Raw genomic sequence first — 17,334 nt, 5'->3', positions numbered from 1 at the left:
CTCTTGGCAAAGTTTATTCCAAGGTGGAGATAGTAAGAAAAATTCTCAACTCTTTACCAAAACGTTGGGAATCAAAAGTTACAGCGATTCTTGAAGCTAGAGACCTCAAGAAGCTCGAAGTCAATGAACTCATCGGGTCACTTATCACCCATGAGTACACATTGAAAAGAGGAGAAGAAGAAGGAAAGCCAAAGAAGAGCTTAGCACTTAAAGCTGTTCCTCATGAAAGTGAAAGTGATGAAGATGAGGAAAATGACGATAAAGATGAAGAAGTTGCGATGATAACAAGAAGAATTCAGAGGTTCTTGAAGAAAAATAGAACTCCTCCGAGGAAATCTTTCAAAAAGTTTTCCAAGAAAGATTCAGGTAAAAACGACACTTTAATTTGTTATAAATGCAATAAACCTGGTCATATCAAGCCAGATTGTCCTCTGCTAAAGAAAGATCGAAACAAGGGCAAGAAAGCAATGAAAGCTACATGGGATGATGATTCAAGTAGCTCAGATAGTGAAGCAAGCAATGAAGAATCAGCAAATCTTTGTCTTATGGCTAAAGATGACATTGAGGTAACAAATCTTGATAATATTGAAAATCCTTCATATGAAGAATTGCAAAATGTTTTAGAAGAGATTTATGAGGAATTTGAAAAATTGGGTATAAAGTATACTGCTTTGAAAAAGAAAAATTCTTCTTTAACAAACGAAATTGAAATTTTAAGAAAAGAAAGTATCATTTTGAAAGATGAAAATCTTGAATTGAATAAGAAGAAAACCGATTTAGAAAATATTGTTGAAAACTTTACGAATGGAAAAAGAAATTTTGAAAAACTTCTTGGTAGTCAAAGATGTGTTTTTGACAAGGCAGGTTTGGGATATATGCCAAAACAAAAATACAAACCTTATAAAAATCTCTTTGATAATCATTCTACCTCAAAGACTAATATTCAAAATTCTTTTCATAAAAATAATTTTGTCAAAAAAGGATATTATTATAATCATTCAAGTTTTTCATATATGTCACATGCTATTTGTAATTTTTGTAATAGAAATGGTCATAATTATCATACTTGTCCTATTAGAAGAAATCATACAATGACTATTAGGGCCATATGGGTACCTAAAAATCTTGTTTCTTCTAATACTAATAAATAAAGGACCCAAAGAACTTGGGTACCAAGAAAAATCATTTTAATTGTTTTTATAGGTATGCATGAAGTCATCCACAAGCAAAAATAAGTGGTTTTTAGATAGTGGATGTTCAAGACACATGACGGGAGACAAGACTAAGTTCTTTGATCTTAGATCTAAAGAAGAAGGACACGTGACATTTGGAGACAACTCGAAAGGGAAGATCGTGGGAATAGGTAAATTTGGTAATGAATCTTCTCTCATAATTGAAGATGTTCTACTTGTTGAAGGTTTAAAACATAATCTTTTGAGCATAAGTCAATTATGTGATAAAGGATTTACAGTTACTTTTAAAATGGATAAATGCATTATTTTGAATGATCATGATTGTAATATTTGTTTTATTGCTTTTAGAAACAATAATGTTTATACAATTGATTTTGAAGAAATTACCTCACAAGATGCTATTTGCTTGTCAGCTCAAAATGAAACTAGTTGGTTATGGCATAGAAGATTAGGTCATGCCAACATGGAACTTATTTCCAAACTTTCAAAAAATGATATTGTGAGAGGTTTACCAAAAACATATTTTCTTAAAGACAAAATTTGTGATGCATGTCAATTTGGTAAACAAACAAAAACTTCTTTTAAAACTAAGAAACATATTTCCACTACTAGACCATTGCAACTGATACACATGGATCTTTTTGGACCAAATAGAGTTGCAAGTCTAGGAGGAAAATATTATGCATTTGTTATTGTTGACGATTTCTCTAGATATACTTGGGTCATCTTTCTTGCTCATAAAGATGAGGCACATAATGCCTTTACCAAGTTATGCAAGAGAATTCAAAATGAAAAGGGCTATACTATTTCAAGTATCCGAAGTGATAGGGGAAAAGAATTTGTTAATAAAAATATTGAAACATTTTGTGATGAAAACGGTTTTATTCATAATTTTTCTGCTCCTCGAACTCCTCAACAAAATGGGGTAGTAGAGAGGAAAAATAGATCTCTTCAAGAGATGGCAAGAACAATGCTCAATGAGAACAACTTGCCTAGTTATTTTTGGGCCGAAGCGGTAAGTACTGCATGTTATGTTATAAATAGAGTTATGTTAAGGTCTAAATTAGATAAAACCCCCTATGAGCTTTGGAATGAGAAAAAGCCCAACATTGGTTACTTTCATGTATTTGGATGCAAATGTTTTATTTTGAATGACAGAGATAATTTAGGCAAGTTTGATGCAAAATCTGATGAAGGTATTTTTCTCGGGTATTCTACTAATAGTAAAGCTTATAGAGTATTCAACAAAAAGACTTTAACTGTACAAGAATCTATGCATGTAGTATTTGATGAATCTAATTCTCCACTCTCCAAGAAATCTATTGATGAAGAAATAGAAGGTATAAATAACACAGAAAGTCTCAATCTCAACAAAGAGAAAGCAATAGAGGAAGTTCAACATGGAGCCATCAGGAAAGATCATCAAAATTTAATACAAGATGCAACCAAACAGTGGAAATTTGTGAAAGATCATCCAGTGGAACAAATTTTGGGAGAACCTTCACAAGGTGTAAGTACTCGATCATCTCTTAGAAATATTTGTAATCATACTGCTTTTCTATCTCAAATTGAACCCAAAAATATTGATGACGCACTTCTTGATGAATCTTGGATTCTAGCTATGCAAGAAGAGTTGAATCAATTTGAAAGAAATGATGTTTGGACACTTGTTCCTAGACCCAAAAATTATACTATTATTGGAACAAAATGGGTTTTTAGAAACAAGAAAGATGAGTCTGGAGTCATTACTAGAAATAAGGCTCGACTTGTAGCCCAAGGTTTTAATCAAGAAGAAGGAATCGATTATGATGAGACATATGCACCTGTCGCAAGATTAGAAGCTATTCGAATGCTACTTGCATATGCTTGTTATAAAGATTTCAAACTTTTTCAAATGGATGTTAAAAGTGCTTTCTTAAATGGTTTTATAAATGAAGAGGTATATGTTGAGCAACCTCCAGGTTTTGAAAATCATATTTCCCCAAATCATGTTTTCAAACTCACAAAAGCACTATATGGACTTAAACAAGCTCCTAGAGCTTGGTACGAGAGACTCAGTGGTTTCTTGATTGAAAAAGTTTTTTCAAGAGGAAAAATCGACACAACTCTTTTCATTAAATATGAAAATGATGATATTCTTTTGATTCAGATTTATGTTGATGATATAATATTCGGTGCTACTAATGAAAATATGTGTCAAGTTTTTGCTAAGACTATGCAGGAAGAATTTGAGATGAGCATGATGGGTGAACTTACATTCTTTCTCGGATTGCAAATTAAGCAAGCAAAAAGTGGGACATTCATCAATCAATCAAAATATATTAAGGAATTACTGAAGAAGTTTGGGATGGAAAATGCTAAGGAAATTGGAACACCAATGAGCCCATCAACTAAACTTGATAAAGATGAATCCGGTAAGCCAGTTGACTCGAAGATATATCGAGGTATGATTGGTAGCTTATTATATTTAACAGCCAGTAGACCAGATATTATGTTTAGTGTGTGCTTATGTGCACGTTTTCAATCATCTCCAAAAGAATCACATTTAATTGCAGTTAAGCGCATTCTTAGATATCTTAGTGGTACAATTAACCTAGGGTTATGGTACCCTAAGCACACATCTTTCGATCTAATCAGCTACACAGATGCAGATTATGCTGGCTGTAAAATAGATCGAAAAAGCACTAGTGGAGCATGCCATTTCTTAGGTCATGCATTAGTTTCCTGGTTTAGTAAAAAACAAAATTCTGTTGCACTATCTACTGCTGAGGCAGAATATGTTGCTGCGGGTAGTTGTTGTGCTCAAGTTCTCTACATGAAGCAACAACTTGAAGATTTTAAACTCATGTATAATCACATTCCAATCAAATGTGATAATACAAGTGCTATAAATCTTTCAAAGAACCCAATACAACATTCTAGAACTAAGCATATTGAAATAAGGTATCATTTTCTTCGAGATCATGTGCAAAAAGGTGATATAATGTTAGAGTTCACAAACACACACGATCAGTTAGCAGATATTTTCACAAAACCTTTACCAGAAGATAGATTATGTATGATCAGAAGAGAAATAGGTATGATGCATGCTATGAATATCTCTTAAAAGATAGACCAGAGTCAATAAAAATAGAGATAGATTTTTTTTAATACTTTTACATAAATTTGAGATTCTTAGCCTCATGTTTGAGACGCTCATTCTCTTCATACAATATCATGTCATTCTTATTCATGGGAACCGGCAAGCGGAATGAAGAATCTAATAAAGATTTCAACTGTTTATTCTTCTGCCGAATGATTCCTTCCCTTGTGTGAGACTCTTGAACAATTTGTTGAAGTACAACAATTTGTTCTTTGAGCTTTTCAACTTCGTGATTTTTGGCTTGTAGCCGCTGAGAAAAAGCCACAATAGAGGAAGAGTAGCGAGTCCCAAGACTCACCAAGTCATAAATAGCATCAGAATCTGACTTATTAGTCAGATTATTATTTTCTTGCTGCAACATGGCACCAATGGTAGCTGCAGAAAGAACAGGAGGTTGAGATGCAGAATGCCTCATGGATGGATCTAGAGAAATGTTAGAAGAATGAGCCATTGAGAAAAGAATAGAAGGCTTAAAACGAGAATGCTGAAGGAATGCAAATGAGTTATAGAGATGAGATGAAAACTTGATGCGGATTAGATGAACTTCAGGACTGATTTTATAGAGATAGCATAAAGAATAAGACAAACTATTTTCTCTTCAAATCTTATTTAGTCAAAAGAAATACAAGATATGCTGGACACACATTGTCAAAAGTTTTCTTACTAAGCCAGCGAGATTAACAGTAGATTGTCCCTATTTTTCTAGTAAACGATGAACCTCTGCTGTTATCTGCCGATGTTGACCTTGTATCTGAACCCTTTCTCGTTCCAGCTCTTCTATTCGTGGTTGCAGATCATGAGCATACCAATCTGCAAATTTTTTCAACTCTTGGTTTTCTTGCTTTAGCCTTTTATTCTCACTATCCTTATTAGCAAGCTTCTGTCGTAACTTAGATATTTGCATGTTAAGATGATCAATCTCACTCACCCTCGCCATTAACCTTCGAGACATGATCGTAACAGAGGCGGCATATTGATTACTGAGCATTCTTGATTCTGCAATAATCTCAGAATCAGCCTTACTAGAAAAACGGTTCACTGCTCCTATCATGGTATTGACGGCCTCAGGAGAGAAGATTGATGATTGATGCGTCAAGGGTTCCTGATTCAAGTCTGGAACATTAGTGGAAGAGAATTGCTCAGCCATTCTATCGTTGTGGAAAAACAGAACTCAGGTCAAGAAGTGATTATTTTTTTGGCATCCGATAGATGAAAATGATCATTTTTTTATAGAAACTCGGAGCCTTCAATCCCGTTTGTCAACAACATCAGGCGATTGTTTAAATCTTCAGCCGTATTAAATTCATAGAGTTAGGCCTCGAGGCTTTGCAGCACTTGTCGGGTCACGGACGGCTCCATTTTTCAACTATCTACAGTGACTATTAAACGCATCGTTTTCTTCAGTCCATTTTCTTGTTGCGGATCCTTTTTAATGATGCCAAAAGGGGGAGAAGTGTTAGACTAGAACATTAACATTGTTTAAATTGCTAAACTTGTTATATATGCTTGGAATTATATTTATACTTTTGCTTGAAAAACTAACGCATATTTTCAGGGGGAACTTAAGTATTAATATAGGTTTCAAGTTCTATCAAATATTTGTCATCATCAAAAAGGGGGAGATTGTTGAACTCAAGATTTCAAGTTTCATGTGATTATAAATCTACACATGGATTTTGATGATAACAAATGAATTCAAAGAATAAAGAAGTCTCAAGCTCAAGTTGTCTACATAATGGAGTCAAGCACATCAAGGAAACAAGCATGAGCAAGAAGGGAACAAGTTCACATTAAAATTATAGAGTAATGTTGTAAATCTCTTCAAAATTCGAAATTAGGATTAATGCTCAAAATTAATATTTTATCATAAAGCATTAAAATACATTTTCCACATGTGCATGAATATTTTTGAAAATTAAATTTGAAAATTTTGAAAGATGATTGATTGTCATCTTTTGCATGTGCATGCCTTGATTAAAGGGTTGAACTTTGAAAATATTAAAGATGATTGATTGTCATCTTTCACATGTGCATGTTTTATTTGAATATTTTCAAAAGTGATTGATGCTTTTTTAGACTTATACAAAAAGTAAAAGATTAGGTTTGAATTTTTTGAAAATGAAAGTGTGCTCATTTTGTCATATGCCAAAAGTAAAATATTAGGTTTGATTTTTTTGAAAAAGTGAATGATGTTGTCTTTGACAATTGAGAAAGAAGAACCTTTTATTTGAATTCTTTGAAAAAGTGAATGATGTTGTCTTTGACAATTGAAAAAGAAGAACCTTTTATTTGAATTTTTTGAAAAAGTGAATGATGTTGTCTTTGACATGTGAATCTTTTTAAATTTGAATATGAAGTCTCATATGCCTATAAATAGATCATTTGAGAGCTTCACATTCACAACACCAAGAGCATACAACATTCATTCAAAGCTTTCATTCTCTCTTCTCTAAACATTGAGCCTTAATCCTTGTTCATTTTGAGAGATATAGCTTGCGCTGTATTGTTCTTATTTCACTCGTTGAGGAGTGTTTTCTGATAACCTACCCACTATCAGCTTTTGTATCAGAAAAAGGGTGTGTATAACCCTTGTGTGTGTAGAAAGTATTCTACACAGGGAATAGTTGAATCACCACGTGTAAGGTGATTGCAAGTGTAGAGGGTGTTCTACACGGATCCTTTGTAGCGGTGTTGTTCAAAGGTGTAATAGGTTTCTATCTCCACCTGAAGGAGGTTGAATAGTGAATTTGGGAATCCTCAAGGGGTAGCTTGAGGCGAGGACGTAGGCAGTGGGGCCGAACCTCGTTAACATACTGAGTTTGCTTCTCTCTTACCCTTACTCCTTATATTTATTGTTATTTCATATTTTGTTTATATTTTATATTATATATTTGATTTATAATTATTATTTTTTTTAATACAACTCAATTCACCCCCCCTCTTGTGTTAGTCATCTGGGCAACAGGTTTGGTCAAAGCATCTGCTAGTTGATCACGACTAGAAAGAAATTGCACAGATAATTGTTTGCGAGATACTTGATCCCTGACAAAGTGGAAATCAATCTCGATATGTTTCGTCCAAGCATGAAACACTGGGTTTGAGGAGAGATAAGTTGCGCCGATATTGTCACACCAAAGCACAGGTGGGCGATGAGCAGAGATGCCAAGCTTGGATAAAATGGACTTGATCCATATGATTTCGGCTGCAGTGTTTGCAAGTGACTTGTATTTAGCCTCCGTGCTGCTTCTGGCCACTGTTTGTTGTTGTTTGCAGCTCCATGAAATTAGATTAGGGCCTTCAAAAATGCAATACACACCAACAGATCGTCTATCATCTCTATCAGCTACCCAATCCGAGTCTGAATAAGCTTGTAGTTTTAAATCTGTTGCTTTGGTGATGAGGAGACCTGTGGAAACCATATGCTTGAGATATCTAAGTATTCGTTTAACGGCTTGTCAATGTGATTCCATAAGCTGATGCATGAACTTGCTAACTTTATGATCGGCAAATACCAAATCAGGCATTGTAAAAGAAAAGTACTGCATGCTGCCAACGAGACTTCAATATAAACTCACATCAGTACATGGAGGGCCATTGGTTACAGTAAGGTGACATGTAGAAGCCATTGGAGTGGTACACGGCTTAGCTTTATCCATGTTGCTCCTTTTTAGTAAATCAGCTACATACTTTCGTTGAGTGATATAAAGTCCCTCTAAGCTTCGAACAGCTTCGACCCCGAGAAAGAAGTGGAGATCACCCAGCTCTTTGACAGCAAAATCAGCTTTTAGACGTTGTATGATTTTGGTGATAGCGATAGAGCTTGAGCCTGTAATTAAGATATCATCAACATATATTAAAATGTAAATGACCTCTGTTTTTGTCTTTAGAATAAAAAGGGAGTTGTCAACTTGACTTTCTCTGAAATGCAAAGTCTTGAGTTTATCTGAAAGCTTCGAAAACCAAGCTCTTGGAGCTTGTCGTAGGCCATATAGTGATTCACTGATTTGTGTAGTTTACACACATGATGCGGGTACTGTGAGTGAATGTAGCCTGGAGGTTGAGTCATGTACACCTCTTCATGTAAATCGCCATGCAAAAAGGCATTTTGCACATCAAATTGGTTTGGAATATAGGCCAGTCATAGGAGACAGCAAGGGATAGCACCAACCGAATTGTTGCATGTTTTACAATAGGGCTAAAAGTTTCTGAAAAATCAACTCTTTCTTGTTGGTGGAAGCCTTTGGTAACCAATCTAGCCTTGTAATGCTCAATGGTTCCATCAGCATTCTTTTTTACCCGATATACCCAGCGACAGCCCACGATGTTAGCGTGTGGGGAAGGTGCAACAAGGGACCAAGTACCATTTTGTAGGAGGGCATCGAATTCCTTATTCATTGCTACATGCCAATGAAGACGTTTGGAAGCTTCCGTAAAAGATGTTGATTCTGAAGCTTGAGCGGCTGTTTCGGTGATCAAGGCCCTTGGAAGAGGATATCGAATGTAGCAATTGGATTGCTTCCGTGACTGGTGAATATTATTTTTTGATCTCGTAATCATAGAGTGGCTATTTGTAGCATGCTATGACGGGTTACTGCACTGAGTAGAAGCTAAGTCTGAATGTGGAGCTGCTGCGTAGCTGGAGGGGTGGACAAGGAGAAAAAGCGATTCATCAAATATAACATGTCTCGAAATATAAGTCTTGCCAGTTGATGGATCAAAGCATTTGTAACCTTGATGACAGAGACTGTAGCCAAGGAAGATGCACGTATGAGACCGAAAGTCGAGTTTATGTTTATTGTAGGGCCGCATGTTTGGCCAACATGCACAACCGAAGACTCGCAAAAATGAGTAATCTGGCATACGATTATACAAGAGTTCAAAGGGAGATTTGTATTTTAGAATAGGTGTTGGGAGTCGATTGATGATATATGTGGCTGTTTGGAATGCATCTTCCCAGTAGGCTAGCGGTAGTTTGGAATGAGCCATCAAACTTAAGCCGACTTCAATAATATGTCGATATTTACGTTCAATTGATCCATTTTGTTGGTGAGTAAATGGACAAGCGAGCCGATGATTGATTCCATGGTGTTTGAAATATGTGTTTAGGTGGCGGAATTCACCACCCCAATCAGATTGGGTAGCTTTGATTTTTCTTTCAAAATGCTTCTCAACATATGCTTGGAATTGAAGAAAAAATGTTTCAACATCAGATTTGAACTTCAATGGAAATAACCAAACAAATTTTGAATAATTATCAAGAAAACTAACATAATATTTAGCTCCTGTGGTAGAAGCCACAGATGCAGGTCCCCACACGTCACTAAATATTAAATCTAAGGGATGACTAAAAACATTTGGAGAAGATTGAAAAGGTAAAGCATGGCTTTTAGCAAGTTGACAGTCAGAGCAAACAGAAAACAATTTATTACTGCTAGCCGAAAGATTATTGTTGGAGAGGACTTTGTTAACAATAGGTTGTGATGCATGTCCAAGGCGAAGATGCCATTCACGAGAGGAGATGCGAGCAGTTGAGAGACCACAAGGGTGGCGAGAGGTGGAGCTGAATTGATAGAGGCCATTACTGAGTTTGCTTTGATGATGGACCTTCCCCGAGTAATCCTTCACAAGAAAGAATTTATCGTGAAATTCAAAATACACATAGTTTTCAACACAAAATTGTTGGACAGATAATAAGTTCTTTTGAATTTCAGGAACTAGAAGAACGTTATGGAGAACAAAGGAAGAGGTGGGAGTGGAGAGCTTAGTAGAACCAATTTTTGTGATTTGCAAACCTTGACCATTTCCCACGTGAACATTATCGAAACCATTGTAATCTTCACTTTTGAGAGTCAGATTGCCGATGTCATTTGTGACATGGTGAGTAGCTCCGGAGTCTGCATGCCAATTGGTTTCCCAGTTCGCACCATTAGACGCTATCATGGCTTGTTTGCTTTCAGTTGCAGGTGAATCCTGATAAGAGAGATCAAAGCGATGGGTAACATTTTTTGGCCGAGTGGCCCGGTTTATTACAAACCTGACATATTAGAGAAGGCAAATCATTGCGATGGGTGTCGTTGTTGTAGTAACCACGTTGTGGATGTCCCTTGTGGACGTCCCTTTCCATGATATCCACCACATCCTCGATTGGTGAACGGTTAGAATTGCTTTTGAGCAATATTAAGAGATGCTTGTGGAATAGGAGAGGCAAGTTGGTGCCGAGAGATGCGTGCTTCAGTTGTGAGCAGCAGAGAGTAAATTTCTTCAAGAGAGACCATATCTGTCCGAGCATAGATGGAGGCCACAAAACTATCATACTCATGGCCTAACCCAGCAAGCATATATGTGATCACGTCTTCGCAGGTCAAAGGTTGTCCTGCAATGGCTAACTCATCGGTTAGTCTCTTTATAAACAGAAAATATTCAGTGGCAGACTTATTTCCTTTGGTGGCAGTCACCAATTGTGTGCGTATTTGTACTGTTTTTGCACGAGTTCTAGAGGAGAAATTTTCATCTAAAGCATGCCAAACAGCATGTGAAGTGATATAGTTAACCACTTGAGCAAGGACTCCTTCAGAGAGGGAGGACATTAAGGTGTTAAGGATGATGTTGTCCTGACGTACCCAATGAGAGTAGGCAGGATTTGGTGTTAAAGTAATGGTACCATTGTCGGGGTGTGAGGTAGAAATGGTTTGTGGGGGAAGAGGTGTGGATCCATCAAGATAACCAAACAAATCTTGGCCACAAAAGTAAGGCACAAGTTGAGCCTTCCAAAGGAGATAGTTGTCGAAAGTGAGCTTAACAGTGACAACATTGATCATGGGAATGACAGAAGAAGAGTTTGTTGGTAGAGGAGGGATGCTAGTTGAAGAGGAAGGGGATGAGGAAGACATTGGGTAGACGGTGGTCTTTTGAGGGTCAGTCTAATACCATGTAAAGAAAATAAAGCAGAGCTTTGAAGAATTATATTATACTGATGTATTTTTGACAGATTACAAGAGGTATATTTATATACACATAATTACAATCGATTCCTATCTTTATGCAACATTCTAATTTGAGTTTGACAAATATATTATTCAAAATTAAATCCGCAGGATCACAGCTCCTCATCCCTTATTTGTAGCACTGATTTCGGCAAGTGATGATTGCAGGTTTGCTTCCTGATTTTCAGTGATATCAACTTGATCTTCTACAAACATCCTTGCCCCTGAACGTACCGAATTGGTCGAAGATTCTTAAAGATAAATATGAAGATCATCAAAACAGAGACAACGATGAAGATTTTGACGCTGCTGACGACGAAAGCCATGGCAATAAAAGGCTTCCTCCTCATGAGTATTTAGCGAGGAGTCGAGGCGCTTCTCTATCGGTTCATGAAGTCATAGGGAGGACTTTGAAAGGGAGGGACTTGCTTCGGGTGAGGAATGCAATCCAAAAGGAAGTTGGTTTTGAAGATGAATTAGTTTAGAGAGGGAGAGTGACTTACGGACAAAGAAGTCACATGTAGGAGGGAGAGAAGGACAAGAATTCGAGAGAGGGAGTGGGTTTTGGTCGACATTGACCCCTACTTGAATGTTTTCTTGGGAATGAGAGAAAAAGAAAGAGAGAGAAGGATAATGGAGAGAGGAATTTGTTATCTACAAGCGAATTCGCGTACTAATCTGCATTCTAATGTTACTGTCTTCATATTCAAAATTTAAATTGGCATAATTTTTATTAAAATCTGACTTTCTAATCAATCACTTTGGATGGGTGCACGTATTAGTACGTAGAATCACTTACAACCAGATTTTTTCGGGAGAGGGGAATCACATGAATATTTTTTTTCTTCCTATGCATTACGGTCTACCATTGGGTTTATGTGGGATCTACATGGCAGGCTACCATTCGATGGTGTTGATAGGAGAATATCTTATGTACCTGTGGGAAAATGAACTCTTTATTTAAAGAGCAAGATCATAAGCATAACCGGACCTTTGTTAATGTGGAAGAAATCAGAATTGGGAGCCCATGGAGTCTTTACATTGGTAGAAGGGAGATTATGTTGGCCCATCAGTATGTGCTTTTCTAAACTGTTTGCCCATTGGAAAAATAAATGCTCGTCTCCTTTTGACTCATTGCTGTGAGAAAAAAAACAGGGAATAAGCATATGATACATCATAAAATTGATCCTAATTTTGAATCAAACCCCAAAATAATAATCTTCATCCTCATAGGAATGCATAGTCTCTAATTCTATATGCACCGGACCACATCGTACACCGGCGGTGGATCCAATAAACAGTTGTCATTGTGATACAAGAAGAAAAGATGGGACAGATAATGGATTGGTACACTCTTTAATACTGAATATCAGAGATGTTACAAATTGGAAATGGAATATGGATACATAATAAAGACTATCACAAGTATATTATGTGAGAGGCCCAGCGGGTGCTTTTTAGCAACCTCAGCAATAGAGAGCCAGCCACTTTCCCAGACCTCCACCTACTACACACTCCGGCTCTGCTACTATTAAATATTGTTGATCATGTATACAATCTGTAGTGCGTGCAAGCACTTTGAATTCACTAATCTACCTTCAAATTATAGGGGAAAAAAGGCAAAAACTAAAGTTTAAAATTGACCCCCAGCAAAGGTCTGACCAAAGTTCCAACCAGCAGGCACGACGTTGTAGCTTGTCACAGTCTTGCCATCGCTGGTGGTGATTTGGAAGGACAGGCTTTGGCCATTCAGGTATGAATTGCTCTGCCAGTTTTGTCCCCAGTTCCTTGACATTGCTTGCCATCCTGTTTTCGACCCCTTGATCGAGACAGCATGAACATCCCCTGCACCTCCCACGTTGGTGATCAATACCAGATTGAAGTAAGAGTGTCCATTAATGGTGAATCTTATTCCTCCTTTCTTCATGCAGGGAACTCTGTCATAACACAAAACCAGCACATTTAGTATGATGAGCAGCACAGACATGCTTGCTACTGTAAAGTTTAGCTTTACTTCTCCTACCTTCGAAAGGACACTGGCACAATTCCAGCGCGGTACTGTGCTATTTGCAGGAAAGCGGGCTCTGCCAAGTCAAAATGTTGCAGTGGAGGATTGCACCATCCGCCATTGTCGTTGGACAAAGCGAGATTAGGGGGGCAGAAGTTTGTCGCCGTGACGATTATGGAGCCGGGCAAGCACCATCTGGGGTCATTGTTGCATTGCATTTCATAGCAAGAACCGCAGCTCAAGCCATTGTTGAACAAAGCTGTGCTTAGTGCTGCAGTGTTTGTTCCGTACCCCTGACTGTACAAGTTCCCATACCCACACGCACCTCCTGCAAAAACACAAAAACACTCCCACATCAAACACAATTCTCAAAGAAAAAAGGATTTGATTACAAAGGATTTAAGGAATCCATCTGATTCCTCAACATTCACCAACACTACCAGGTCACAACAGCATAGAAGAGGGTGAATTGACTTAGTTTTGGACTTACCCATTGTGCCAGAGGCATCACCGCCGCCATAGAAAGTGGCGTGACCACCTTGCCATCCTCCATTGTCACCGGCAGTTCCATTCAGGTGTAGCTGAAGAATGAAAAGAAGAAGAAGAGAAAAGGAGATTGTCTGAGCTGCCATTGCAAGGCTCTTTTTAATAATGTTTAGAAACAGAGGAGCTTAGACAGGGCAGGTTTAGTTGAGTTGTTTTGTGTTGTGCTGAATGGTACACGAGGGGGCTTCTATTTATAAGGAAACTTGAGTGAGTTTACACACGATACACTAGGTGGGTATTGACAGCCGTCCAAAGCCACAAAACAATACGAGAAACTCAAGCGCACATGCGCTGTTTCTTGTTGGAGGAACCAACCGCAAACCCCGTGGACCAGACCTCTGCACATGCATTTCTCAAACGTTTTTTCACGACTTTTAACGTAGATTACCACATCATTGTATGGTTTTCTCTGTTGCCGTGGGTATGAGAAATTTCGTATTATTTTCCAATCCCAATATTTCGTTATCCATGAGTAAAACTTGGTCCCTTAATTTGGGCCCATAGAACACATCGTTTGAACTTTCATTTTAAAGTGGGGTAGGGTCTTTAAGAGGTAATAGTATCTTTGCACATGGGGGGAAATCTTGCTAATTGAAAACAAGGGGTTCCTAATCGAGACCGTGCTCCTCCTCCTCTTCTTATTCTTCTCTATCCTTTGGTTTTGTGCTCAAATTATTGCGCTATAAGCAGGATTTCACCAAAATGGATAAGCATTTAGCTTAGAAGCACTTTTGGTGATAGGACCTTCGTGTATGCTTTTAAGGCCTGTGGAATGTGGGTGCAACTTGAAGTCAAAAAGACAACTGTAAGATGCGGAAACATAACCCACAAACTTGCATGTTTATGTCAATCACAAGCAAAAGCTGCGTCTCAACGGCCTTGACATCCTCTTGGTGGATTGGCCACAAAATACCAGTTTTTATTATTATTTTTGGCCTGAATTAGTCTATTAGATATCATCCCACTAAACTCGAGGCTGTCACAGTAAACTACTATTTATTTGCTGCTGCTGCTGCTGCAGACTGCAGATCAATTTTTATCGATTGCTTTTGCAATCATTTTCCACCGAAATATAGATTTTCGAGTCTCTTACGTCGGTATGGCAGACACAAAGTGTGATATGTCCAGTTTTTGTTGGAAATTGCGTCACATGGATAGCCGACTTAATATTTTAATGATCGGAGGCAACGACGACTCTTCATAAAATCGATTAAGTTCATTAACCTTTATAGTAAGGAAGAATGGTAGGAGTAGAAGCAAAACGTTCTCTTTATGAAAGAGATCAAGTTGGTTATATTTGTGGCTGTACTTCTGAAGCTGAGCAAGTAAAGGGACGTTATGCCTTATGAATGTCTTACTTGCTTAGGAAGAAATTCATTCCCTCTAGTCTTCCTTCATTGATATGCTATAACTTTTGATTCTGTGCATGTGCAGATAATGCCTGAGCTGGTTTGTGAAGTAGTATTGGAAACATATATATATATATATATATATCACTAAAATACAAACACAATTCCACGTTTCATCAATCCATACGACGGCCGTTCAGACATGCATGGTTTTGAGAAAATTAACTGTGATTAGGAAAAAAAAAAATCATCGACCCGAACTTTCAGGGTTTATCAACATTTTTTTATGATAAACTTTAAAACTAATTCTCATAACAACTAAGAAAGGAAGCTGGTCACCCTCTTAAATTCATGGCTGACGTAATGGTAATTAATTCCAACTCGTGCCCAGGACCTAATTCTGCAGAAATCCATCCTTGTCATAATATATATATATATATATAGAGAGAGAGAGAGAGAGAGAGAGAGAGAGAGAGAGAGAGTTTTGGAGTTTGTTTGTTTGCAGTACATATGCAAAATATGAATGCCATAAAAAAAAGGAAGCCTACTAGTTTTAGCAGTAGTTTTCAACGGTATTGATAAGAGGGTTTTTCCAGCGTAGAAAAGACCTAAAATTTACTCTTGGAGACACACAGAGAGTTTGTCATTATCTCGTAGGCGGGCAGGCACCAAAATCAAACATTTAATTAAAGCGTATTTTTTTCGGTTGGGGCCGGTGAGCCTTACTGGTGGCTACACCATCATGTCGGTCCTACCATGTTAAGGGCACATGCAAAGTCCAGCTTCTGGCTCTGAATATTCATGTACTATTGGTAATCAATTTTGGATGCATTCATCAAACTATTTTATATGAATATATTTTATATTAAAAAAATACATCTACATGAAACTGAGGAAAACAAGACAAAATGAGATGATGCCGTTTTAACTGACATATAGATATTGAACTTGAGAACTTGGGAGTTGGAGATCAAAGCATCTTCTTCCTTAGCTCCTCCTACCCAAATACTTTTAGCAGAATAGAATATTATTTCTCTTTGGCTGCAATATGACTCTCGTCTGCTCCTGAAAGAGGTTTCTATTGCTGCCCTTCTGGATATGTGAGAAGGTGAAGATTGAAGAATCTCCCAATGGAGATTGCATTAATCATTTCAAGATTTGTCTTAGGGTCAAGATTCTCGATATATGGTTTGTCTAAAGTTGAGCATTTCAGATTTTATGCTGTCTAGTTCGTTTCTTACATATAGAATAATTTTCTTTAAACCACAAGGCTCCGTGATGCACAAGGAAAATTATTCTTGGCATCCCATTTGATTAGCCATATTTGACAACCATCACCAAATATAACTCTTTTTTTCCAAATTTTTATTTTATTTTTATTTTTTTCCAAGAGAAATGATACTTGCAATCATGAATGTGCAAGTGTCGTGTAATCACTTTGAAAAAAGTGAATAAATACGGGACTTACATGAAAAGAAAATAAATTTTTTAATGATAGATCCTATTTTTTTTTAAAGCAACTACACGATGCTTGCACACTTCACGACTGTATGCAATATTACTCAAGGCACAATATCAGAAAAATTATTAACAATATCCGTTTATCATCTTGTGCACATCACCGTCAATTTTATTCTAAACAAGACAGATTGCATATGGAGCTTTCAAAATTTTCATGTTTACTAAGTGCTTTCTAATTTCTTTTCTTGGATAGTCACAATTAATTTTGCATTGCAACCAAGTGTATCTAAATTGGCCATATGGTTTGGTGTGGTAGGCTGCCCTATTACTTTGTACACTAGCTCTATCTCCTAATATGTGATATTTGCTAATTTATTTACCATAAGGTAAATTTATGTAGCAAAAGCCCCAACCTCCGGCCAAAAGAGGAGGAAATAAATGCCTTTGCCTTTGCCTGCTCATGTCCCACAACAGAAGGAAATGCAGAGGTAGGAACAATCTGAGCCATAATTAACAGATACTTCCTATTTCTTAATATTAGTTGTGAAGAAAGAAATGTGTTGTAGGGTAGGAAATGGACCTATTATCATCAAGAGGGCACGACAAGTCATTGTCTAGGAAACTGCATGCTGAATTGTATCCACAAGGTGGA

General features: G+C 37.2%; 1 protein-coding gene across 1 annotated transcript; it reads right to left on the bottom strand.

The window, feature by feature from the left end:
• Positions 1-12,648: 12,648 nt before the first annotated feature.
• On the bottom strand, positions 12,649-14,050 carry LOC122290753 (expansin-A8-like). The gene is made up of 3 exons (XM_043098376.1): positions 13,817-14,050; positions 13,342-13,654; positions 12,649-13,255 (listed from the first exon to the last, which is right to left on the bottom strand). Exons 1-3 carry the CDS (start codon positions 13,956-13,958, stop codon positions 12,952-12,954), a joined length of 759 nt encoding a protein of 252 aa, XP_042954310.1. The 5' UTR covers positions 13,959-14,050; the 3' UTR covers positions 12,649-12,951.
• Between the last annotated feature and the right edge of the window lie 3,284 nt (positions 14,051-17,334).

Source organism: Carya illinoinensis, chromosome 13, assembly GCF_018687715.1.
Source record: "Carya illinoinensis cultivar Pawnee chromosome 13, C.illinoinensisPawnee_v1, whole genome shotgun sequence".
Taxonomy (NCBI): Eukaryota; Viridiplantae; Streptophyta; class Magnoliopsida; order Fagales; family Juglandaceae; genus Carya; species Carya illinoinensis.
Note: the sequence above shows the minus strand (reverse complement) of the source record. Positions and strands in the feature narration are given on the sequence as shown.